A 23,867-nucleotide genomic window follows, 5' to 3' on the forward strand; every position below is an offset into this window, starting at 1 on the left:
AAGAGCCTTTGTAGCTGGGCCAGGTCTGGAGCAGAAGCCTGCCGGTGGGGACTCAGCTTAGTGGGGCGCCTGCTGCTGAGCCGCGAGGGGCTGCCAGCTGCCCAGGTGACGCCGGCTCCTGCCTGTCCTGGGGCTGCAGGCTGCATAGAAGCCCTCAGCCGGAGCCCAGTGAGGGTCAGGGGCCATGGGCCCTCTTGTCCTGTGCAGCCCCTCTGAATGCCCATCTGTACTGAACTCACCAGGATCCTGTCCCCAGCAGGCTCAGATTCCAGGAAGGGGACAGACAAAAGTCAAGATGCTGTGAACCCAGAGTGACTGGCCTGAGTTAGGATTCCCAGGGTGCTGTGGGAATAGCACCTCATAGCCTGCCTGAGGGTCAAGGAGGGCTTCCTGGAGGAAGTGGTACTGGAAGCAGGTCCCCAGTCTCTACACCACCATCCCCTCTCCTCTAACACCGGGTCTCTGAGCCAGGTCACGTCCCTGCCCCTGCTCTGGAGTCTTCCTAAGTCCTGGCTCTGCTCAGGACTGCTCTTTGGCCAGGCCTGTCAGCATCCCGCCTCTCTGTCTGACCATGTTCCCGTCCCTCCCTTCCCCAGGTTAGGCCAAAGACTCTGATCCCAGACAGCCTCCCCGTCACCCCGGGCCGGGACCGGCCACCCAAGCAGCCCCCAACGTTCCAGAAGGCCACCGTGGTCAGTATCAAGAACCCCAGCCCCGCGCTCCCCACCGCCAACAACACCGTGAGCCATGTGCCAGCGCCCAGCAGCCAGCCGCGGGCCCTGCCCGAGCCCACCGCCGTCAGCTCTCCTCTGAGCGGCGCCGGGGTGGCCTACGCCATCATCTCCACCGCCCCCAGCAATGCCGCCGCCATGGCCCCCAGCGCCGCTGTGTCCGTGGTCAGCGACAGCGTCAAAGTCCAGCCCCTCCTCATCAGCGCTGACAACAAGGTGAGGGAGGGCAGGCTCCCCCCAGGGCCAGGTGAAGGGGGGCTGGGCAGCATGAGTGACCGGATGGCGGAATGATCGCATGGCCAAGTGAATGGATGCAGTGAGGGCAGAGGAGTAAATGAACAGTGAGACTGAACGAATCAGTAAGGGAATGGATGGGGGTGGGGTTATAAATGAATGAATGAGTCGGTGGTAGGATAAATGGTGTATGAAAGAGGGATCAAGTGAATGAATCGGTGTGGGAAGAAGGTGGGGTGCAAAGGGAGTGAGTACATGAGTGGAAGACTATGTGGCTAGGGACTTTCCAGGTGGTCCAGGGGTTGAGACTCCTTGACTCTACTGCAAGGGGCACGGGTTCCATGCCTGGTCAGAATCTAAGATCCTGCATGTCTTGCAGTGTGCACCCCCTCCCAAAAAAGGGAAAAAAAAGACCGTGTGGCTAAATGAATCGATACCCATGGGAAAAGAATAATGCCTCGACGGATGAAGTATTTCATTCATAAGAATAATTAACTAGCTAATAAAATGTGTGGCTGAGTGGGTGACTGGAAGAGTCCCTGCTGATGCAGGGAGGGAGTTGAGGACTTTTTAGGCCCTGGTTGCCTCCTCTGTGATTCCCCTCTCCTCATTCCTCTATGATCCTGCAATTCCAGGCTGCGTGCCCGAAGGGGGTGGACACACTTGGCCCCAGTTCTGCAGCCCTGCCCGTGGGGGCCCCTCCAGCACCCCTCCACCCCTCCACCCTGTAGGCTCCCCCCTCACCCCTCCACCCTGAAGTCCTTGCCCATGGGGCCCCTCCAGCTCCCTCTCACCCTGTAATCTGCCTTTGGGGCCCCTCCAGCTCCCCCTCACCCCTCCACCCCGTAGTCCCTGCCCATGGGGGCCCTCCAGCTCCCCTCACCCCTCCACCCTATAATCTGCCTGTGGGGCCCCTCCAGCTCCCCCTCACCCCTCCACCCTGTAGTCCCTGCCTGTGGGGCCCCTCCAGCTCCCTCTCACCCCTCCACCCCATAGTCCCTGCCCGTGGGGCCCCTCCAGCTCCCCCTCACCCCTCCACCCCGTAGTCCCTGTCTGTGGGGCTCCTCCAGCGCCCCCCATCACCCCTCCACCCTGTAGTCCCTGCCCGCAGGGCCCCTCCAGCCCCCACCGTCACCCCTCCACCCTGTAGTCCCTGCCCGTGGGGCCCCTCCACCCCACACTAACCCCTCCACCCTGTAGTCCCTGCCCGCGGGGCCCCTCCACCCCACACTAACCCCTCCACCCTGTAGTCTCTGCCCACGGGGCCCTCCAGCCCCCCCATCACCCCTCCACCCTGTAGTCCCTGCCTGCGGGGTCTCTCCAGCCCCCCGTCACCCCTCCACCCTGTAGTGCCTGCCTGTGGGGCCCCTCCAGCCCCCCATCACCCCTCCACCCTGTAGTCCCTGCCTGTGGGGCCCCTCCAGTCCCCCGTCACCCCTCCACCCTGTAGTCCCTGCCTGCGGGGTCTCTCCAGCCCCCCGTCACCCCTCCACCCTGTAGTGCCTGCCTGTGGGGCCCCTCTGGCTCCCCGTCACCCCTCCACCCTGTAGTCCCTGAGGGCCCCTCCAGGCCCCCCGTCACCCCTCCACCCTGTAGTCCCTGCCCGTGGGGCTCCTCCAGCCCCCCCACCCCTCCACCCTGTAGTCTCTGCCTGTAGGTCCCCTCCATCCCCCCTCACCCCTCCACCCTGTAGTCCCTGCCCATGGGGCCCCTCCAGCCCCCCTCACCCCTCCACCCCATATTCCAGGTCATCATCATTCAGTCTCAAGTGCAGCCGCAGCCCGAGAACACCACAGAGTCGCGGGCGCCCACGGAGGAGCCGTCTCGGGGGGCTCAGGCCAGCAACAAGAGGAAGGAAGAGCGGCCCTCGAGCCAGGAGAACCCCGAGGTGGGTGGCGGTGGTGTAGGGGCCGCTGTAGGATGTGCCCCGCAGGGGCTGGGGCAGAGACTGGCTGCGTGAGCTGAGGTCCCGCTGTTGCGTGTCCCAGACTTGCTGGCTGAGGGGCCGTGTGGGGCAGTGCTGAGCTCCGACCCTGGCCCAGTCTGCCTGGCTTGCCCTCCCAGTGCCGTGGTGGGAGGGCATCATATCTGCTTCCTCGTCTGTAAGATGGGAGGGGTGAGTCTGCCTTCCCAGCAGCATTGTTGGGAGGATCCCACGGTCTGTGTCCGCTGGGGTCCCGAAAGCGCGCCTGGGCGCTGCTGGCTGTTACCCCGCACCCCCGAGCCCGGCTGTCCCCCCATCCCGTCCCCCTGTCCTCAGGACCCCCGGTCCAGGAACAGCCCTGCTCTTGGCAGCATGTGACTCTGAAGCAGTCCTGCCCCTCCCTCCACCCCACTGTTCCTGAACGACTGAAGGCAGCCCAGGAGGCCCCTGCAGGCCCTAAAAGTCAGCTGTTTACTGAACTTTTGGTCACAGCAGGCGGTGTCCTTGTGTTCCTGCCGGCATCCTCAGCTGTCCTGGGCCAAAATCACCCCCTCTGGGCCTTTTTCCCTGTGACTGCCCCTACCTGGCCCCCGTTCCTCTCCCTACTGACTGTTTTGTCTTACAAGATCACCTTCAGAAACCATCTCCTCCAGGCAGCCTTCCCTGACCGCCTACCACCAACAGATCCCCCTGGGCTCCTCCAGCTCCTGTTGAGTGTTTTTATCAGAGCGCTGTCATCTAAAGAAGTCATTCATCCATTCATCCAGTCACTTATTTGCCAATCACATCTCAGCCTTTGCCGCAGGCCAGGCTCTGGGCTGAGGATGGGGACTGTGAGACTAGGCAGATGTAGTTAGTCCAGGCTCGAGGACGCTCACTCCTACTGCCAGACACAGGCATGGCCATTCGGACTTGAACCTGGGTTAGAATAAATGGCAGGTGTCGTCAGAGAATTACAAATTCTGAGCTGTGGGAGATCCAGGGAGAAGGAGGGCTTCCCAGGTGGTGCTAGTGGTAAAAAACCCACCTGCCAATGCAGGAGAAATCAAGAACTGCGGGTGTGATCCCTGGGTCAGGAAGATCCCCTGGAGGAGGGCACGGCAGCCCACTCCAGTATTCTTGTGTGGAGAATCCCATGGACAGAGGAGCCTGGCGGGCTACAATCTGTGGGATCGCAAAGAGTCAGACATGACCGAAGCGACTTAACACACAGGGAGAGGGAGAAGGCCTTGGAGGGGAGGGGTGTGACCACAGAGATGGGAACAGAGAGGGTTTCAGGAAAAGGACGAGTGGCATGTCAGCTGGAGGACACTGCCTAGGCAGTCACGCGGACATGGGGAGAGGACTCAGCACACCTGGAAAATCAGCCGGTCTCTTTGGACCCTGGGTAGCACGTGTGGGTGAGAATTTCTAGATGTTGTTCTTCAGTCACTCAGTTGTGTCCAACTCTTTGCGACCCCATGGACTGCAGCACGCCAGGCTTCCTTGTTTGCTCAAACTCGACCACTGAGTCAATGATGCTACTGAGAACTTCTCAACATGGGGTTCAAGATGGACGTCGGAGGCTGATTCTGGAAGACTTGGATGCAGGTGGCCAAGGAGGAACTTCATTCCTTGGGTAGTAGGGAGCCATGGAATGTCTTTGAGCAGGAGAGTGACTTAGTTATTGCCCTTTGACACATCCAGAAAGCCTGCTGGGAATTGGTAGAGTGGACTACTCACCAAGGTTGAGATGCAGCCAGTCTGCTCTGTGGCTTCAGGCCCAATCTTGTCTCAAGAGAGACAGTCCATTGTATTTGGTGGTAATGAATGAGCACCCACTGTATGCGAGGTGGGGCTGAGGGGCCAGCTCACAGCTCAAGCTCCCATGAGCACCCTTCTGTCCTCCGATGGGGTTCTCTGCACCCTTAATATTCAGGAAGGTTTTCTGGGTGGCTTCTCTTTGTTCTTTCAAAGTATATCTTCGTCAATTATTGTGCATTTATACAATTAGTATAATTACATCTAACTACATAATTAGCGTAAATACATGTAATGACTTAAATAGAACTTGCAATTACAACACGTCCTGGTGTAAAAATCCTTATTAAAGTTGCTTTTAGAAGAAGGCTGGGAGCTGTTGTGTTGCATAGACGCAGGCTTCCCAGTGGCCTTTGAACCTGTTTGTGAAGAACCTAAGTCAAGAGTGCTGGAGGCCAGAGCAGCAGCTGCCCCAGAAATGTGCCCAGATGCACCAGTCACGGACTCAGGGGGCCGGGGGTGGGCGTGGATTGGGGCTAAAGAGACACCGACGGGCTGGTAAGGCACCGCTGCGTGGTGGCTTCCGGGGCAGTGGCTGTTGAGGTACCAGTGTCTGTACACCCGCATGCACACTTTCTTTGGAGCCCATGGCTGCCTGTGAGATGAGCTGGGCTCAGGAACACGATGCGACAGCACCCTCACAAGGCATCGAAGGGACCCGGGGCAGTAACACCCCGCTTCCCTGCCGAGCGACCCTCCACCAGTAACTGCGCTTCCTCCCCTGCTCGCCCACATCCTCCCAGCCGCTCTGCAAAGTGGATGGGGCAGAAACGACAGCGTTCACTGGACAGACGAGGAGACGGGCTCAGAGAGGTCGGCGTGTCCACGGTCACCGGGCTGTGCGCTCAGCCGGGACAGACCCTGGACGCCTGGCTCCTGCCCCAGGCTCGGCGGATTCCATCCTGTCTCAGAGTCCCTGGCTTCTTCAGGACAGAGCCTGGCCTTTTCTGTGCTATTCGTTTCCCTGGCCTCGGGCAGCATCTGACCAAGCTGGTCACTCCTAGATTAGTCTCTCACATTAGTTTGAGGCACTCTCACATTAGTGCCTCATGGAATGGCAGCTAGAGTAGGAGTCCTGGCCCCATTCCAGCCTGGCCCCAGCCCTGGCCACAGCCCCAGCCCTAGACATAGCCCCAGCCCTGGCCACAACTCAACCCCAGCCCTGGCCACACCCCCAGCCCCAGCCCAGGCCACACCCCAGGTCACACCCCCAGCCCCAGCCGCAGCCACAGCCTAGGCCACACCCCCAGCCCCAGCCCAGGCCACACCCCAGGTCACACCCCCAGCCCCAGCCGCAGCCACACCCCCAGTCACTGCCTGGGCCACACCCCAAGCCCCCTAGGCCACACACCCCCAGCCCCCCTAGGCCACACCCCCAGCCACTGCCTAGGCCACACCCCCAGCCCTAGCCCAGGCCACACCCCCAGCCCCCCTAGGCCACACCCCCAGCCCTAGCCCAGGTCACACCCCCAGCCTCAGCTGGGCCACCTGTCTGGGCAAGACCGAAGCACACAGATGCTCCTTCCCTCTCCGCCACCCCTGCTGCCACAGCCCTCGTCCCTGCCTCCCCTCTACCCAGGCTCCCAGCCCCTAGATGGTTCCTCCCTGCAGCTAGAAGGATCTTTCTACAATTCACCAGAAATAACCAAGTCACCACCCCTTGTTTTTAAAACCGTTTTTCAGCTTTATCGAGATGTCATTGGCATATAGCCTTGCGTGGGTCTAAGGTGCATAGTGATTTGAGATGCGTGTATTTTGCAACAGGGGCACCACAGTAATTGCAGTTAGCGTGTCCACTGTTACCCATTGTTACGTTACCCATTGTTACCTCCATGGTTATTTGTTTTTGTGTGATGAACACTTACTTTTCAAATCTGCTCTCAGCAGCCTTCACACTTACGGTACGGTACCGTTGGCTCTAGTGACGATGCTGTACATTATTTATCGTACAACTGGAAATTTGTAGTTTGTGATTACCGTCACAACCCAGAGGAGCTAAGGAAACAGGAGGACTCACGTCTTGTGGGATCCTGGAACAGCAAAAGAGCATTAGATAAAAAACTAAGGAAACCCCCAAATAGAAAAGCTGGGTTAACCCTTCTCTGTTGCCTTTCCTCAGAAAATCGCCTTCATGGTGGCGCTGGGCCTGGTGACGACAGAGCACTTGGAAGGTGAGCACCCTCGCGGTGGGGCTGGGCCTGGCTGCCGGGTGGGTGGGTCAGGTGGCTGACTTGGCATCAGACAGAAGCAGTGGGTCTCAGATTCTTGGTCAGATGTGACCCACCTTCCACGAGATCGGTGCTGAGTGCCTGGTTGTCATCACTGAGACCAAGGAGCCCACCCACTCTCCCGGCTTGATTCTGCACAGAACCCTCTGTGTGTCAGTGGAGGGACTTTGTGGGTTCTCTGCCCCCCAGTTGGAGGCAGCACCGTGAAGTGATAAGATCGGGGTGCCCAGCTCTGCCATGACTGACGGCTCAAGCTTGGGCAAGTCACCCAGCCCCTCTGGGCCTTAGTTTCTCCATCTATAAAATGGGATAATAGCCAACTCTTCCTCCTGGGATTGTTGGATAGAACGAAGAGGAGCAGCAGCCACCTTCTCTTCTGTCAAGTTGGCCTGTGGACTCATGTCTGCCCCCAGACCGGTTGGTGGAAACCAGCACGTTGAATAGACAGATCATCGTGACACTATGGATGCCGTTTGACTTTACTGATGAGAGCAGTTGCAGATGAGCTCTGTGCATCGTCATGGAATCTCAGGGCGGAGCCTGGTGGGCTGCAGTCCATGGGGTCGCTAAGAGTCGGACACAACTGAGCGACTTCACTTTCACTTTTCACTTTCATGCATTGGAGAAGGAAATGGCAACCCACTCCAGTGTTCTTGCCTGGAGAATCCCAGGGATGGCGGAGCCTGGTGGGCTGCCGTCTATGGGGTCGCACAGAGTCAGACACGACTGAAGCGACCTAGCAGCAGCAGCAGCAGCAGAAAGCATAAAGCCAACTGTCTTGTGGCACGTGTGGGGAAGCGGAGGCCAGAGACGTTGATTCACTTGCTCAAGGTCACACAGCTAGTCACTATCAGGCCCAGGATGGCATCCATGTCTCCTGACTCGTGACCCAGAGTGTTTTTCCATGATTCCGGCCTCACTGCTAAAGACATTTTATAAAGTGAGAACACCCCTGCACCTCAGGGAGACCTGGATTCAGGAAGGAAAGCTAGATTGCTCTTCCTCCTTAAAATTGAGGGACGGGAGGGAGTGAATTGAATACCCCAGCGCCCGAGGCACTGACCAGCTCTCATCTCAGGTGAAGGTTGTTTCCAGGACAGCACTGAAGCCGGGGGAGGGAAGGGCCTTGACCAGACCACCCCATGCACGGCTGAGTCAAACATGCCCTGGAGGTGGGTCCAGGCCTTTCCACGGCCACCTCCCCTTGTGTTCCCTGGGTCTGACTTGGTCTCTGGCAGCAGCTGGGGTGTAGGTGGTGGGAAGGGACAGGGGCATGGTCCAGCCACTCAGATACACTGCTACATGGACCTGACCCCCGTGGGGATGTCCCATGCGAGCACCCCTCCTCTCATGGCCCTCCTGCCTTCTTGGAACGAGTTCTGTTCATGTCTGAATCCTCCTGCTTGAACTTGAGTGTAGGGAATCGGGCTGTGCGTGGCGGCCTTTGAGAGCCATTTCTGCTCTGTCTTTGGAGCCATGGAGGCAGCCTGGGGTGGTAGAACTGGCCCGAACAGTCATGTCAGAAGTCCGGTGTTCAAGTCTTGGCCATGCTGCTTGGAGCTGGGCGACCTTGGGCCAACTTCTTCCCAACTCGGAACCTCAGTTTCTTCATCTACGACTTGAGGAAAACCACTTCCTTGGACTTGGACTTCGCAGGGTTGTCATGGCAACTGAGCTAAAAGCACTCTGCGAATCCATTTGCGATTGTTATAATTTGTATAAACAGTCCTCATTTTGCAAACTCTGCTCCCTCCTGCCCATGATACCCAAATATTTTTTTATTTGTGTTTATTTGGATCCTAACTTCTGCAGAGGGTCTGAGGTGCCTTACGGGAAACACAAATAATATTGGGACAGTTTCAAAGAAGAAATCAGATCCGAGAAACAGAGACTAGGATATAATGTCAAAACAGCTACAGACGGAGAGACAGGGCCCACCTGGCAGTCAAAGCAAAAGGGAGAAAGAAAAAGGGAGGGAAAACCCAGTTCTCGAACTGCAGGAGGCTCGCCATGCCAGGCCCCATAGGGAGGACCGTGTTTGTTGTCCTGAGGGCCGGGCTGGCTGAGCAGAGCAGGCACCTGCCTTCCCAGGAGCCCTCAGCCTCACTCTGAAGCTCAGTCTGGCCACAGTCTGACCATCAGGCACCAGCTGTCCTAAGGTCCCAAGAGAGGCGTCCCCAGGCTGGAGGATAGTACATGGGGCCGTGCTGAGAGCAGGTGCCTGGACTCTGGGTATCCCCCACCCTCCGCCCAGTCGGTCCTTCACCCTGAGGCCAGCAGCTGTGTCCTGCCTCAGAGCGAACGATGCCGGGGCCCCCGGCCCACTCAGGGCCACTCTGCAGCCAGATGCTGGGCAGAGGGGTTGCGGTGCAGGAGGCAGTGCCCAGGGTTTGTAGAGGAAGAGTCCAGGGCTCCCAGGGCAGGAAGACTCCTGTAACCTCTGCATCTGGACCTTTCCAGAGATCCAGAGCAAACGCCAGGAGCGAAAGCGGAGAAGCACAGCCAACCCTGCCTACAGCGGCCTCCTGGAGACAGAGGTGAGGGGCCCGCCACCCGTACACGGGGCGAGGGGTCAGGGGAGGCTCCGTGGGGCCGGCCTCCTCACCTGCCCCTCCTGATTAGAGCTCAGGGCGTGACAGTGAACAGCCCTGACCTCCTGGGTTCAGAATCTGGTGAGGCAGAGGACCGCCGTGTCAGCGGGTTCTCAGGCGGGCTGCCCCGGGGCTGGGGCTGGATGCAGGTCCCAGCCGGCTCCCTGCTTCTTCATCCCTGTGATCCAGCATGAGGGCTGGTCGCAGGCAGTGCTGGGCCCTGGTCCTCCTGGGACCCCTGCGGGCTCAGCCCTAGCTCCTGACTCAAGCCTGGGAGGGGCTGGGCCAAGCGAGGCTGGGGAGAGGGTTGGCTGGAGGAGGAGAGGGAGTGGCCGTGACTTCACTGAGTTCCCTCTGGGTGGAGACATGAGGCCAGCAAGGAGAGACCTGGCCTGGCGTGCCCACCTTCCCCTCCCCCTAACCCCCTGAGCCCCAGTTCCTTTCACGTAGCGGCACCCCAGCTCTAAGACTGCTTCTTAATGGTGGGCAGCGCACACTCCCCTCAGATAGCCGAAACTGGTCAAGTAGGGTGTGACGGTTAACTCCAAAGGAGGGAATGCCCCCTTCATCCAAATCCCATCCAACACACTACCCACCCCCAACCCAAGGTCGGCTGCAGCGCTACTAGGAGGTGATGAGAGTCCCTGAACGCCAGTCATGCCCTTTAAGGACGCAGCCCAGGGAGCACCCAGCCCCTCCCAGCGTTACATTCCCAGGGAGGAACTGAATCCAGAACGGGATTGCCTTGCCCATGCACATCAGAGTTCAGAATTCTCGGCTTGAATCCAGATGTCATCTCCCAGAAGCCAGGTCTGCCGGGGCTGCAGATGCTCTGGGCTTTCCCGCGAAAAACGCCCTGGAATCTTGCCCTGAAAGGGAAGCTGTTTCATGAGGGCCCTGGAGTTGGGCAGCCAGAGAAAGAGGAGGACAGGAAGATGGTGTGCTTGCTTCCCCCTGGGGAATTCTTGAGTCGGAGCCAGTTGTCCCAGGTCTGCGGCTCACCAGTTGGACCTCACCAGGAGGGGACGCCTGTGGGTGCCCTTTGGGGAGAGCGCCCTGTGTCCCTGTCGCTGGCTCCCCAGCCCACCTGCCTGTCCTCGCTGGTACCCTCCCGACTCCCGCTCAGAGCACACGGCATGTTCACACCCGCTCACTTCCCCCCTTGACTTTCTGAGCATTCTGTGCCCCGAGCGCTGTGCCCCATTTGTGAGAGGCACCAAGCTGTTCCTTGGCTCCAGCTCCAGCCACGGAAACTGCGTGTCCTCTGTACAGGACAGGCACCGGCCCTTGGTTGTGCTCGCGATGGACATGCCCCCTGCTCTGGGGGCCAGGCCATACCCTCATCTCCGAAGTCTGTGGCCTTGACCGGAAATGACCTGATTAGCGAATCAGGAGCTGATGCAAAGCCCTGTGACCTTAAGCCCTGACAACATGTAGTTCCGAGGGTCTCTCTAGACCCTGAAGATGGCCCAAACATGTTGAGAGAGATGGGTTTACAACCCATCATTCAAGTCTACAGGCATCGTCTTGCCACAGCCAAAGCCACCTTGGACCACCAGGGTCTGAACCCACGTGGCCTGTAGCTGTAAAGCCCAGGACTAAAGTCACCTTCTGGAATGTACTGGAAACTTCTTCCATTTACACGTGATGAGCCAAGGGTCACTCTTTGTTGTCAGGTTCCTGGACCTCACGCTAAGAAGTGGGGTTTGGGGAGCCAGTCCCTAATATGCCTCGTTTCCCAACCTGAGCCCAGAAGCTGCTGAGAAAGAAGACTCAGGAGGCAGACAGATGGACGGCCAGACGTCCGCTTTGTTACTGATTTGCCCCACCTGGACACCACTAGCCGTCCTTCCTGAATGACGCAGGCTTGCCCACAGGAGCCGCGATGGCCCCATCAGGCAGAGCCTTTGCTGGCTTTTGCCCTGGCTGACCTGCCTCTCCCCTCCCCCATGCCCATGTCCCCATTTCTGCCCCTGGTCTCGGGTGTCCAGCTGGAGTACAGAGCCCAGGTGGGGACCCCGTCCCGGGTGAGTCCTGGGCTGGGTCTGTGTCAGCCGAGGAGGGCCCCCTGTGATTCGGTTTGGTTTTCTGTCTCTGCAGAGGAAGCGACTGGCATCCAACTATCTCAACACACCCCTGTTCCTCACAGCAAGAGGTAAGCGCTTCTCCTGCAGGGCTGCTGTGGGGCCGGGTGGGCCACACCTCGCTCCGCTGGCCACCGCCCGCCTACCCGGCCTGCCCCGTCCACAGCCGCGGCCGGACAGCTGCTCTCCGTGGGCAGCACGTCGTGGCTCCCTGGGCCCTCTGCTCACTGCTGCCCTCTCCGGTCACATGACCTCCCTGAGCCTCGGCGTGCTGGTCTGTATAAAACCGGCCCATGACAGTGCCAGCCTCTCAGAGCTGGGCCAGGGACAGCAGGGTGAACGAGGCAGCTCTGTGTAATGTCGAGTGCGGTGCACACGCAGGAGCTGTTCTTCCCACTAGACTATATCATTTCCAGAAATTAGGAGGAAGGCTATTTTGTGATCATTAGATTATGTGCTCGGCCACCCCTTACTGCAATGGGAGTGGGTTAGGGTTGAAAATGAGTTGTCAGTGAGCCACTTTGAGGGTCCCTGGAACACTGTTTTCTCCACTGGACAGCTCGCTGCTGCCGTGTTCCTCAGCGAGCTTAGGGACCACGATGAGCCTCTTTTTTGATGGGTTCTGGCCATGACCAGGGCAGAGATGTTTACTTCCATGATGCCCTGAGTGAGGAGGACCCAGGAGTCGGTGGGGCCTGAGATACTCCCAGTATGCCCCTGGTGAGGATCCAGGAATCACCAGGGCCTGAGATACTCCCAGCATGCCCTGAGGACCCAGGAGTCACTGGGGCCTATGTCCCTGGTGAGGACCCAAGAGTCACTGGGACCTGAGATACTCCCAGCATGCCCTGGGTGAGGACCCAGGAGTCACTGGGGCCTGAGATACTCCCAGCATGCCCCTGGTGAAGACCCAGGAGTCACTAGGGCCTGTGATACTCCCAGCATGCCCAGGGTTGAGGACCCAGGAGTCACTGGGACCTGAGATACTCCCAGCAAGCCCCTCGTGAAGACCCAGGAGTCACTAGGGCCTGTGATACTCCCAGCATGCCCAGGGTTGAGGACCCAGGAGTCACTGGGACCTGAGATACTCCCAGCAAGCCCCTCGTGAAGACCCAGGAGTCACTAGGGCCTGTAACATTCCCTTACACCCTGGGCCTTGTGGACTCTAGTCCTGATCGGTGCTCCCATGGCCACTAACATGTTCTCCGCCCTTCTTCCCTGTGCTAGCCAATGAGGACCCCTGCTGGAAGGTACGTGTCCCTTGGTCTTCACACCTGGGTGGGTGGGACATGCTTTCCACAGAGTCCAGGTAGGGTCACTCCTGGCAAGGGGCCGGGGTTCCAGTGTCCTGCTGCTGTGAGATGGAGCAGAGGGCCTTGGGCTCCACCCTCGGTGCTGAGGGCTTTGTATAGCTCCAGTCCACTTTCCAGCATGCCCCACAGAGTCGGGCATCACCACGGGGCTCAGCCCACAGTTCAAGCAGGAGCCCTCCGGAAACAGGGACCCCTGGAGCCGTGGCAGCCCACGTGGAAGCAGCTGATGCTGAGTGCCAGGGGGTTGTCTGGCCTCACGGTGTGACCTTGGGCAGAGCTGGCCCTCTCTGGGCCTCATTCCCCACCTCATTAGGGACTGGACTTGGGTCTCAGGGTCCCACCCCACACACCTACATTTCTGTGACCCTATGAAACCCCACTCAGCTCGCACACACTACGTCCCTGCTTCCCAGGGTGCTTGCTGGTCACAACCTTATTTGTGGGCACGTCTTCAGAGTTTATTCAGTGTTTTTCTTTACTCAGTTTCAGACCTAATTCTAAACTTCCAGTCCCTTCATGCCACAGTTGAGCCACTAAAAAGCAACATGTGATGACATTTCCATTAGACTGTGTTGTTTGCAGCCCTAACCCTGCGGTGTCGCAAGTCCATGGCAGCGGGGGTAGCGTTTGTCCGCAGCCACTCTGTGCCTGGCCAGCCGGGGCATGGGGACAGGAGGTGCCTTGAGCCTGAGTCCTGCTACATGGAGCCCATAGGCCTTGGGGGGCCTTGGCTTTGAGGCAGGAGACCGGGATGCTCCGCCTCCTGGTTTGCAGGCCCGCGCTCACTTCATTATCCCCCGTCCTCGGGGCTTAGTCCTGTCTCCCAGAGCTGCTGAAAACCCTGGCAGAAGAGCTGGGTTCCAGGCAGGTCGGGGTGGCAGCTGCCTGCCCCCCGCCCCTACTCCCAGCCCGCTGACCTGCCTCCCACCGTCCCGTCTCTTCCAGAACGAGATCACCCACGATGAGCTCTGTGCTGCCTGCAAGCGAGGGGCCAACCTGCAGCCGTGCGGCACGTGCCCGGGGGCCTACCACCTCAGCTGCCTGGACCCACCCCTCAAGACAGCACCCAAGGGCATGTGGGTGTGCCCCAAATGCCAGCAGAAGGTACGGGAGGCTGTGTCTGTGTGTGGGTGACCCAACCCTCACCTTCACCACCTCCCTGAACTGCAGGGCCCTCCCTCACCGGGCACAACATCTGAGGCTGCTCAAACCGTCCCTGCTTCCTGGGTCATCCCCACCGTGAGCAGAGACGGGGAGGGCCAGGCTGGGGCGGGGTGAGAGGCAGAGGTGCAAGAAGAGGGGCTGGGTAGAGAACCAGGCTTTGCAACCTCAGCACAGCTGACCTTTGGGACAGGATAATCTGTTGGGGGGTGCTGTCCTGTGCCCTGTAGGGTGTTCAGTGGTGTCCCTGGCCTCACCCAGTAGATGCCAATCACAGCCTCCGTCATGGCCATCTCAGACACTGAAGGTTGAGGACATGGGTATAGAGCGAGCAGAGGTGTCCCTCTGCAGCTGATTTAGCGATTCCAACTTAGTGTACTAATAACACAAACCACAAAAAATAGCATCAGTTAACACGTTAGAAAGTCGTTCATTCGTGTCTGACTCTTTGCGACCCCATGGACTATATAGTCTGTGGAATTCTCCAAGTCAGGATACTGGAGTGGGTAGCTTTTCCCTTCTCCAGGGGATCTTCCCAACCCAGGGATCAAAAGCAGGTCTCCTGCATCGCAGGCGGATTCTTCACCAGCTGAGCCACAAGGGATGCCCAGTTCTCACTGATAGCAACATGCAAATGAAAAACCATCAAATTAGCAAAAATGATAACATTCCCTTCTGGCAATGATGTGGTGAAATGAGCACTCTTAGACGTTACCTTAAAAATGTGTACACCTTTTAAACCCAGTGTCTTGCTTTGAGGAGTAGAACCTACGGAATAGTTCAATACAGGTAAAGTTCTGTGCAGAAGGAAATCCCTCAGCTTTTCTTTATAAAAGGGAATAAAATAGGAACAGCCTGGCTTCCCCACAAAGAGTTGGTGAAATAGATTCCGGCACTTTACCCAGTGAGATATTATGGGGTCACTGAAAATGATTTTTTTTAACAAGGAATTTGGAATTCTTTGGGACTTGTTCACTATGTAGGGTTACGTTTTCAAAAACTAAAAATAAAATAAAAACAGGTTTTGTAGCTGCTGTTTAGTTTGATCGTCAGCCATTTGACTGAGAAAAACAGGGTGCAGAATAGAAAACCTGGGTGAAAATACTTGCAAGTGTTAATATTGTATGTGGCTGGATGGTGGGAAGTTTCAATGCTATTCTAAAAGTACACTTTTCTATAGAATGTGTTACTTGTAAAATCATTGCGGAATCCTCTTTATTTCAATGAGGAAGCCTCTTTATTTTAGGAAACATTGAGTTCCCATCATACCGGGTTTTGTGGGGACCTGAGGAGAGGGGGTGTGGCAGCCCAGAGAACTCGTGCCCGTGCCCCTGTTACCCCCGTTCCCCAGCCCCAGGTTCCTCAGCTGGAGCGTGGCGGGCCCTGGGCTGCCTGCTGGCTCAGTTCCCCATCTGCTCTCCAGGCCTTAAAGAAAGATGGAGGTGTGCCCTGGACTGGGATGCTGGCCATCGTGCACTCCTACGTCACCCACAAGACAGGTGAGACATCGGGGCAACTGGGAAGGGGCAGAGACGCCCTTCTGTTCAACCCCGCCCTCAGACTGCTGGACTCACTTTGGGCCCAGCAGAGGCTGCTCTGATCCAAAGCTCTGAAAAGAGGGAGCCTGGGACTAATCCTGAGTGCAGGGCAGTTACTGCGGAGGTGGAATTTCAGCCCCTGAGCATCTGGCAAGAGCCTCTGGCACCTGCAGGAGGATGTGGCCAGAGTGACCCCTAGGGATGGACCTAGGATTCTTCTTGCCTCTCCTGCTCAGCCACAGCCCAGCCCCGGCTTACCTGCCATTCCCGGTGGGGCCTGGGACCCAGGCCCTTTCCTAGTCCTTCCTCTTTCCTAGTCAAAGAAGAGGAGAAGCAGAAGCTGCTGCAGAGGGGCAGTGAGCTGCAGAGCGAGCGCCAGCAACTGGAGGAGCGAGACCGGCGCCTGGCCTCGGCCGTGAAGGTCTGCAGGGCGGGCGGGGTCTGCCCGGGGGACCACGGGATAGTGCAGATCAAAGTGTTACTGTCCGGTTACTGAGGCCCCAGAAGAGGGCGGACTTACCAGCATCGTTCAGGGAGTCAGCAGGTGGAGAGGGCAGCTCTGTGACTCAGAAGACACATAGTTATCAAGGCGCGGGACATCTGACTGCTCCTTCTCAGCTCTGTGACCTCAGCAAGGCCCTATCTCTGAACCTCAGTTTCTTCTTGTATAAAGGGAGCATGATGGTTTCTTCTCTGTAGAGTGGTGGCAACAGGTGGTGATGCTGGTGATGCTGGTGGTGATGGTGATGAATTTGCTGTCGATGATGGTGACGGCAGTGTCAGGCCCTGGTAAAAACTTCTTACATGTTGTATTTCATTTAATCCGCTCAATAACTCTGTGAAGAGGCCCTGTGATTATTCCCATCTTGGAGTTTTGGACATAGTCTCAGGAAGTTGAAGTTATTTGCCCAAGCAGCAAATGATTCAAACTCTAACTTGAGGCCTCAGTGCTTAACCACTGTACTGTGATGCCATGAAACCTAAAGGGCTAGAAAAAGCCGTGAACACAGCAGGCAAGAGAAAGAGCAAAGACCTGGCCAACAAGCTCAAGGTCTTTCTGGGGGCTGCAGCCGAGCCAGAGCAGGCTCCGAGCTTCCTCCAGCAGGAGGCGGGGATGGTGTGGTCAGCTGGAAGCCCCCCAGACACAGGGAGCACACTCCCACATCCCTGCACACACACCAGTTCCAGCCCTGAATCCTAAACCAACTTCTTCTGTGGATCTGACTGCCATTGGATTCCGTTTTTCGCTTCTAGCTGGTGTGTGAGGCCCTCTTCCTTTCTTTCAGCCTCTGCGAGGGAAGGGAGGGACTTTGGGAGAAGGGGCTGCCCCGGGAGGCATGCATTGCTAAATGCTGAGACCGTTCTCTCTGACACTTTCCCTGAACAGAAATGCCTGGAGCTCAAGACAAGCCTGCTGGCCCGGCAGAGGGGCACCCAGTCATCCTTGGACCGCCTGCGGGCCCTCCTTAGACTGATACAGGGTGATCAGATGCTCCAGGTCACCATGACGACCACCAGCCCCGCCCCACTGCTGGCAGGGCCCTGGACCAAGCCCTCAACAGCAGCCATGCACTCTGCCCTCCAGCACCCCCAGGGGCACAACTGACCCCCAAGGGACCCGTCTTCACACCCGCGGAAAGTCACTGGGACCCTGCTTGCAAGACCTGCGGGTTCTGTCAGCCTTAATTCATACACACTATGAATTTCAGTCAAACCTAAAACCAGACAGAGACAGGAAAGAAGGGAGGAGGAGCTGAATGAGAGTCCCAGAGCCAGGACTCTGGGGATGGAGTCCTGCCCGCTTCCCGGTCAGACAGGACGCCCGGAATCCAGCTGGGGGCGCAGAGTCAGCTCCCCGCCTTCCGGGCACAGCTGTCTCCTCAGCCTCGAGTCAGCCCCACGCCCGACAGAAGGGCCGAGGCGCCCTACGTGCTTGTGGGAGGGGAGCCGAGGACACGACGTAGCTGAGTAGTAGAGCTAGTTGGAGCGAGAGGTGGGTAGCAAACCTAGGTAGACTCCGCCGCCCGCCCGCCCGCCCTCACGGGGCCGTCAGGCGCACCAGGCGTTCCAGACGCCCGGCCCCCATCATCAGTGTTCCTAGCGTTCAGAATCGCAGCTGTTTAACTTGAAGGACGCTCCCGAGGGGTCGGACGCCGCTGTCGGCCGGGCCTCTGTCTGGCCCCTGACCTCAGGGGGCACCCTTGCTGCACGCCTCCTCCCTGCCTCTGCTCACTTTCTGGATTCATCTTGCCCTTGGTGTCTTTTTATCACAGAGTTTCTGGGCGAGATGGAGCTGCAGCCATGCTGGGGAGGCGTTTGACAGGTTTTCCACCTGAGGTTGACTCGTTCAACTTAACGACCGAAGCCTTTTCTTTTCTCCTTTCGAAGAGCCGATAAGATATCCCATTCCTCTTTTCTTGCCAGTACAGACACTATGCCAAAAAAATAACTTTACATTTTTGTATGGCGTTTTTATTGTGAGATAATTTAATGTGAAGGGGACTTGGTGACTTTGCTTCCCGCTCACCGGGGTCTCCGCTGCCAGGGATGAACGGGAGCCCCCTCGGGCGGAGGGGAAGGCTGCCAAACCGGAGGGGCCCAGAGCAGCTTTTAAGAAGTGGGGGGAGGGGGGAGGGAGAGACCAGTGGCCTCGGGAGACTGGGGGGGTCCCTCTTCTTGCAGTCTCCCCAAAAACGGAGGGAGGGCACCCGCCGTCATCAAAGGGCTCCTGCGTCTGGGGTGGGCTGTGCAGGCTTGTCAAGCCTTATGGCTTCTCCAGTCCCCGAGGGACTTAGAACTTAGCACAACAGGATGAGCATCTGGGAGCCACGGGGCTCCCACCCCCAGCATATCACACGGTGCCGATCGCAGTGCACACGTGTGCGTGTGCACACACGCACGCATATGCCGGGTGCGCAGCAAGGAGGCTGGCCGGCGCCCCACACAGCCCGCCAACGGTCCCTCCTGTCATTTCCACGACTCCGGGAGAAACTGTGCTGTACGATACAGATCTATTTTGATACACTTAACACTGGGCTGAACAAGATTTTTATATTCTTTTATTGATGAACAAAGTGAACTGTGAGACACATGTCTTATATATTGGTTACTCGAGATGCCAATTATGCATTACCGCGTGGCTTGCGATGTAAATGTCTTCAGGTTCCTTTTTTTTTTTTTTTTTCAGTTGGTTGGTTTTTCTTCTCGGATGGATTGAATTCTGTTTTTGAAAAAATTGTTAATGGGAGGATGTGAAAGGTTGGACCCGGGAGGGGTAGCTGCCGATGTGTCTTGAGACTTAGTTTTTTTTTGGACCAGGGAGGGCCGTCCGATGGCTAGTGAGGATAGAGAAACAGTGTTTGTCTTGAATACGCCGATGTAGTTTCCTTCTGTACGATGCATTAAACTCGATGGATGGTTTCAGAGCCCTGTGGTTTGTTTCCTTGCTTTCAACAGAGAGGCCTCGGGGAGCACGGGGTCGGGGGGCAGGGAGGTGGGGATTGGAGGGGGTAAAGGTCAGGGTCCTGCCCTCAGCCCACCTCAAGGGAAGGAGGGAAGAGAGAACCCTGGGCGGGGCTACCACGCACAGATTGCCCAACCCCGGGGGGTGCAGGCACCCCTTTTAGGGCCAGGATTGACAATCGCAAGTAACAGAAGCCCAGAGCAGGCTCTGTGTGGAGCCAGGGGCCACGTGCACACTGTTCCCTCCCTCCTCCCCCTCCTCCTCCTCTCAGGATCCACAGGACCCGTCTCTGCCTCCTGGGCAGTATGGCCCCAGGGTCCCACAACTGCCCTGGGTCTTAGTCACACTGGGAAGCCAGATCGCCTGCATCCTTGCTCCAGATGTGATGTAGAGGCCTCTGGTTGGTCCAGCTGGGTGAGGAGCCCATCGACGGACAGTCAGCTCTGGCCAGAGAACGGGGTGGAGGACAAAGTGACTGTCCCCTGGAGTCCCCAGCGGGGTCTGCTGCGGCCAGCGCCTCCTGCTCCCCACCCCCACCCGCTCCCCTGCCCGGGCCGACTGGTCAGACCGCTTTGGCTGTGCTTTTGGTAATCACTGAACACTGCGGGTGGGTCCGTGTGTGTGGTCCCCACTCCTGCGTTCCCACGGGCCTCGTCCCACCTCCCGGCTTTCCGTGTGTCTGTGCTGGGATCTCCCCAGTGGTCACACATAAACTGTGTCATCCTACTTCCGAATCAGATCATGTTCACAGATACTGGGGGGCTAGGGACTTCAGCATCTTTTGTGAGGGACACAACCCATAACAGACACCTTCCACGGGTCCTCTGAGATCTGCTTCTTGGAGGTTTCTCCCTGCAGGACCACGCAGGACTGCCCCCTGGCTTCATCTACCCCCGCACAGCCCACGTAGTGGTGTCCTGCCCAAGACCCTGTTCCCTGATGGCCAGCTGTGTGCCCAGCCCACCTGCCTCCTTCCTGGGACCTGCTCTGACACGTCAGCCCCTCCCAGGGGACTTGAAGCGCCAGGACCTGAAGAGGGACACACCCAGGTCACACGGCCAGCAGGTGGCTTTATCCCAGTCCGTGGTTCCTGGACGCTCTGCCTCTCTGGATGCTAGACACTGGTCACGTGGGGCCCGTGTGGATGGCTGGGAGCCGCTCCAACCTAGTCGCAGGCACGTGCACTCCGGACCTGGCTAGCTGGCCAGTCGGGGGCTGCAGATGGTGACCTGGCCCCCAGGTGACTCCACCGAGCGTGAGGAGACAGATGAAGGGGCACAGGCTGGCCAAGCGTCCCTGACCACACGCTGCCCCTCCCCACACTTTCACCCCAGACTGCGGGTCCCATGGTGGTGGGCAGCACTCCTTAAACTAGACTCTGCTGTGCCCCCACCCATCTCCCAGACCCCCTGGGGCTCCCCGAGAACAGCGCCTGCAGGGTCTGGTGATGCTACTCGGGGGTTCCTGGTCCTCACCTCGATGTCCTGCCCTCCCCTGTGCAGCAGCTCAAGGTGTGACTGGGGGGCTCCCCAAGTACACCCCAGGGAGAAGTCTGAGCAGGAGGTGGCTGCAATCTGAGACTGTGAGACCACCCTGCTGGGCCACCCCAGCCTCAGCCTGTCCTGCTTCGGGCAGCTGCTGCTCACCCTACCCCCACCCCCTGCCTCTGGTCCCCCGGGAGGACCCCACACCAGGCCGCAGAGAGAGGCCCCAGCACCCACTCCAAGAATTCCTGGTTTTGACTCCCACCTACCCACAGGCAGCTCTGATCGGGTCCCTGTTGTCATCGAGTGGCAGAGACCCATTGGTTCCAGCAGCATCAGGCAGGTCCCTGCGGGATCGGGAAGCCAGGCAGGGGAGGGCTGGCCCCAGGAGGGCGTGTGTGGCGGTGCTTCCACCCCCAGCTGCCCCCGCCCCCCGGGGTTAAGTCAGAAGGAGGAGGGGTCCCCACCACCTCCACTGCTGGGCTCCTCGAGGTGGAGGCATTGCCCAGAAAGCGGGGGGAGGGGGAGGAGGGGCGGGGCAGCCTGGGGTGGGCCACCTCTAGGAGCATGGCACTGGCGTCAGAGCAGCTCACATCAGCCCCGGAGAATCACTGTGTGCGTCACTTCCAAATCCACGGTCACTGACTTCACGTTTATTTCCTGACCTTGCTACGTGGCATGCGGGATCCTGGTTCCCCAACCAGGGATAGAACCTGCACCCCCTGCAGAGGAGGCACAGAGTTCTAACCACTGGACAGCCAGGGAAGTTCCTCAAGAAAATAATAAAAGTTCCTGTATTATCATCTCCATTCTCCTGTTAAACATCACCAATGGGCTTCTTTTTCTTTTCTGTTTGTAAAAAATAGTTTTAAATACTGTATTTCACTCTTACAGAATTTCCCTGTTTTTAAAGGTTTCTATTTTTGTTCTTCAGTGTGATTTCCTCTCTTTTCATTTACTTGAAGCATATTTTCCTTTATGAACTCAAGGGTGTGTATAATAGCTGCTCTGTATGGATGTGAGAGTTGGACTGTGAAGAAGGCTGAGCGCCAAAGAATTGATGCTTTTGAACTGTGGTGTTGGAGAAGACTCTTGAGAGTCTCTTGGACTGCAAGGAGATCCAACCAGTCCATTCTGAAGGAGATCAGCCCTGGGATTTCTTTGGAAGGAATGAAGCTAAAGCTGAAACTCCAGTACTTTGGCCACCTCATGCGAAGAGTTGACTCATTGGAAAAGTCTCTGATGCTGGGAGGGATTGGGGGCAGGAGGAGAAGGGGACGACAGAGGATGAGATGGCTGGATGGCATCACTGACTCGATGGACGTGAGTCTCAGTGAACTCCGGGGGTTGGTGATGGACAGGGAGGCCTGGCGTGCTGCAATTCATGGGGTCGTAAAGAGTCGGATATGACTGAGCGACTGAACTGAACTGAACTGAACATCCTTGACTGCTATTTTCAACACCTGCATTATTTTAAGGTTGGTCTCCATTGATTGTTTTTCAAGGTGGTGCTAGTGGTAAAGAACCCACCTGCCAATGCAGGAGACATAAGAGACATGGGTTCGATCCCTGGGTCAGAAGATCCCCTGGAAGAGGGTATGGCAACCCACTCAGGCATTCTTTCCTGGAGAATCCCTTGAACAGAGGAGATTAGCGGGCTATAGTTCATGGGGTCACAAAGAGTCAGACATGATTGAAGTGACTTACCCTGCACACGTCATTGATTATTTTAGACTGGATTGCATTTTCCTGTTTCTTTGTATGATGAATAATTTTTAATTACATCTTGGATGTTGTGGATATTATGTTGTAGAGACCCTGCGTTCTGTTACAGTCCTTTGAAGAGTGCTGGCTTTTGCTTGCTTTAGCAGGCACTGAACTGGGCCCTGACTGCAAACTCAGTTGGTGGCTCAAACCCCAGTTCAGTTCTTTTAGCATTAGCTGGTGTCTATCCTACATTTGTGACTCAGCGATCAGGCAGAACTTTAACCAGAGTTTAAATGGTCAAAATATAGACTCTCCCTGTCTGGCTCTCTCCTGTCCAGAATTCCCTACCCACCTTCCAGTGACTGTTCCAAACTCTATCCTCTGCTCTTTAAGCCAAAAAGACTCCTGGTTCCTGTTGTCCATGTAGCCATTGTAACGGAATTGCCGACTTTGGCCCAGATCAGATTAAAGCACGTAAAGGGCAAAGGTCACTCGTCCCGGGCAGTCCCTCTCCAGGTGTGGCCCTCCCTCCAGCCCGTCCTCACTCGTTCTCCAGGGCCTGCCCATTGTTGATCTTCTGTCTGCTTTCCTGTGTTCTTCTGTATTTTGTCTAGCGTTTACAGATGCTGTGGAAAAGTCAAGTCCCAAGAGAGTTATTCAGCCATACTGGAAGCAGAGCACTTATTTACACTAAGAGTCCTTAGAAAAACTTGTATGTATGTGTGTGCTCAGTAGCTCAGTCGTGTCCAGCTCTCTGTGACTCCATGGACTGTAGCCTGCCAGGTTCCTCTGTCCATGGAGATTTTCCAGGCAAGGATGCTGGAGTGGGTCCCCATGTCCTCTTCCTGGGGATCTTCCCGAAACAAGGATCGAACCCTTGTCTCTTGCGTCTCCTGCTTCGGCAGGTGGATTCTTTACCGCTAAGCCACCTGGGAAGCCCCTTAGAAAAACTTAAACCAAAGTAAAAGTTAAAGACCACCTTCCTACTCAATTTTTTAAAAAATTCCTTCTGGGACTTCTCTTGTGGTCCAGTGGTTAAGAATCCGCCTGCCAATGCAGGGCACACCAGTTTGATCCCTGCTCTGGGAAGATCCCACACGCGCTGCAGCTATAGAACCCCACACGCATTAGAGCCTGTGCTCGAAAACAAGAGAAGCCACCGCAGTGAGAAGCCTGTGCCCCACAGCTAGAGACTAGTAGACCCCACTCGCCACGACTAGAGAGAGCCTGAGCCCAGCAACAGAGACCCAGTGCAGTCAAAACTTAAATAAAATTTGAAAATGCCTTCTGGATATTGTTCCAGACGTGTAATATTTTCGATTCATAAACTATATAGGATTGGGGCGTTTTAAAGCTTTACACAAGCCATAGCACCCTGTATTTATCATCCTGCAACTTCTCCTCGTCTCCGCATAATCCTCAGAGATTCAGTCACATGGAAACGTACAGATCCAATTCATTCATTTTTCCTGCAGGACACTGTTCACTCTCATGGAAGTCACTCTCCTTCATCTGCCTTTTCTTCTATTGATGGACACACTCAGGTCGCATCTGATTGTCTGCTCTGACGACAACCCTGCAGTAATTGCTCCGTACCTCCCTTTTTGGT

At 57.0% G+C, this 23,867-nt stretch overlaps 1 protein-coding gene across 1 annotated transcript in view; it reads left to right on the forward strand.

The window, feature by feature from the left end:
* The window catches only part of PHF21B (PHD finger protein 21B), an 84,907-nt gene extending 66,715 nt beyond the window's left edge, over nucleotides 1–18,192 (forward strand). The window contains exons 4-14 of the mRNA XM_055564677.1: nucleotides 597–947; nucleotides 2,713–2,853; nucleotides 6,809–6,860; nucleotides 9,378–9,454; nucleotides 11,609–11,663; nucleotides 12,820–12,842; nucleotides 13,851–14,009; nucleotides 15,490–15,565; nucleotides 15,922–16,025; nucleotides 16,992–17,597; nucleotides 17,878–18,192. Coding sequence (XP_055420652.1) covers nucleotides 597–947; nucleotides 2,713–2,853; nucleotides 6,809–6,860; nucleotides 9,378–9,454; nucleotides 11,609–11,663; nucleotides 12,820–12,842; nucleotides 13,851–14,009; nucleotides 15,490–15,565; nucleotides 15,922–16,025; nucleotides 16,992–17,210 — 1,257 coding nt within the window. The 3' untranslated portion in view covers nucleotides 17,211–17,597; nucleotides 17,878–18,192. The remainder of the gene's footprint in view (nucleotides 1–596; nucleotides 948–2,712; nucleotides 2,854–6,808; nucleotides 6,861–9,377; nucleotides 9,455–11,608; nucleotides 11,664–12,819; nucleotides 12,843–13,850; nucleotides 14,010–15,489; nucleotides 15,566–15,921; nucleotides 16,026–16,991; nucleotides 17,598–17,877) is intronic.
* Nucleotides 18,193–23,867: the final 5,675 nt, after the last annotated feature.

Source organism: Bubalus kerabau, chromosome 1 (genome assembly GCF_029407905.1).
Source record: "Bubalus kerabau isolate K-KA32 ecotype Philippines breed swamp buffalo chromosome 1, PCC_UOA_SB_1v2, whole genome shotgun sequence".
Lineage (NCBI taxonomy): Eukaryota > Metazoa > Chordata > Mammalia > Artiodactyla > Bovidae > Bubalus > Bubalus kerabau.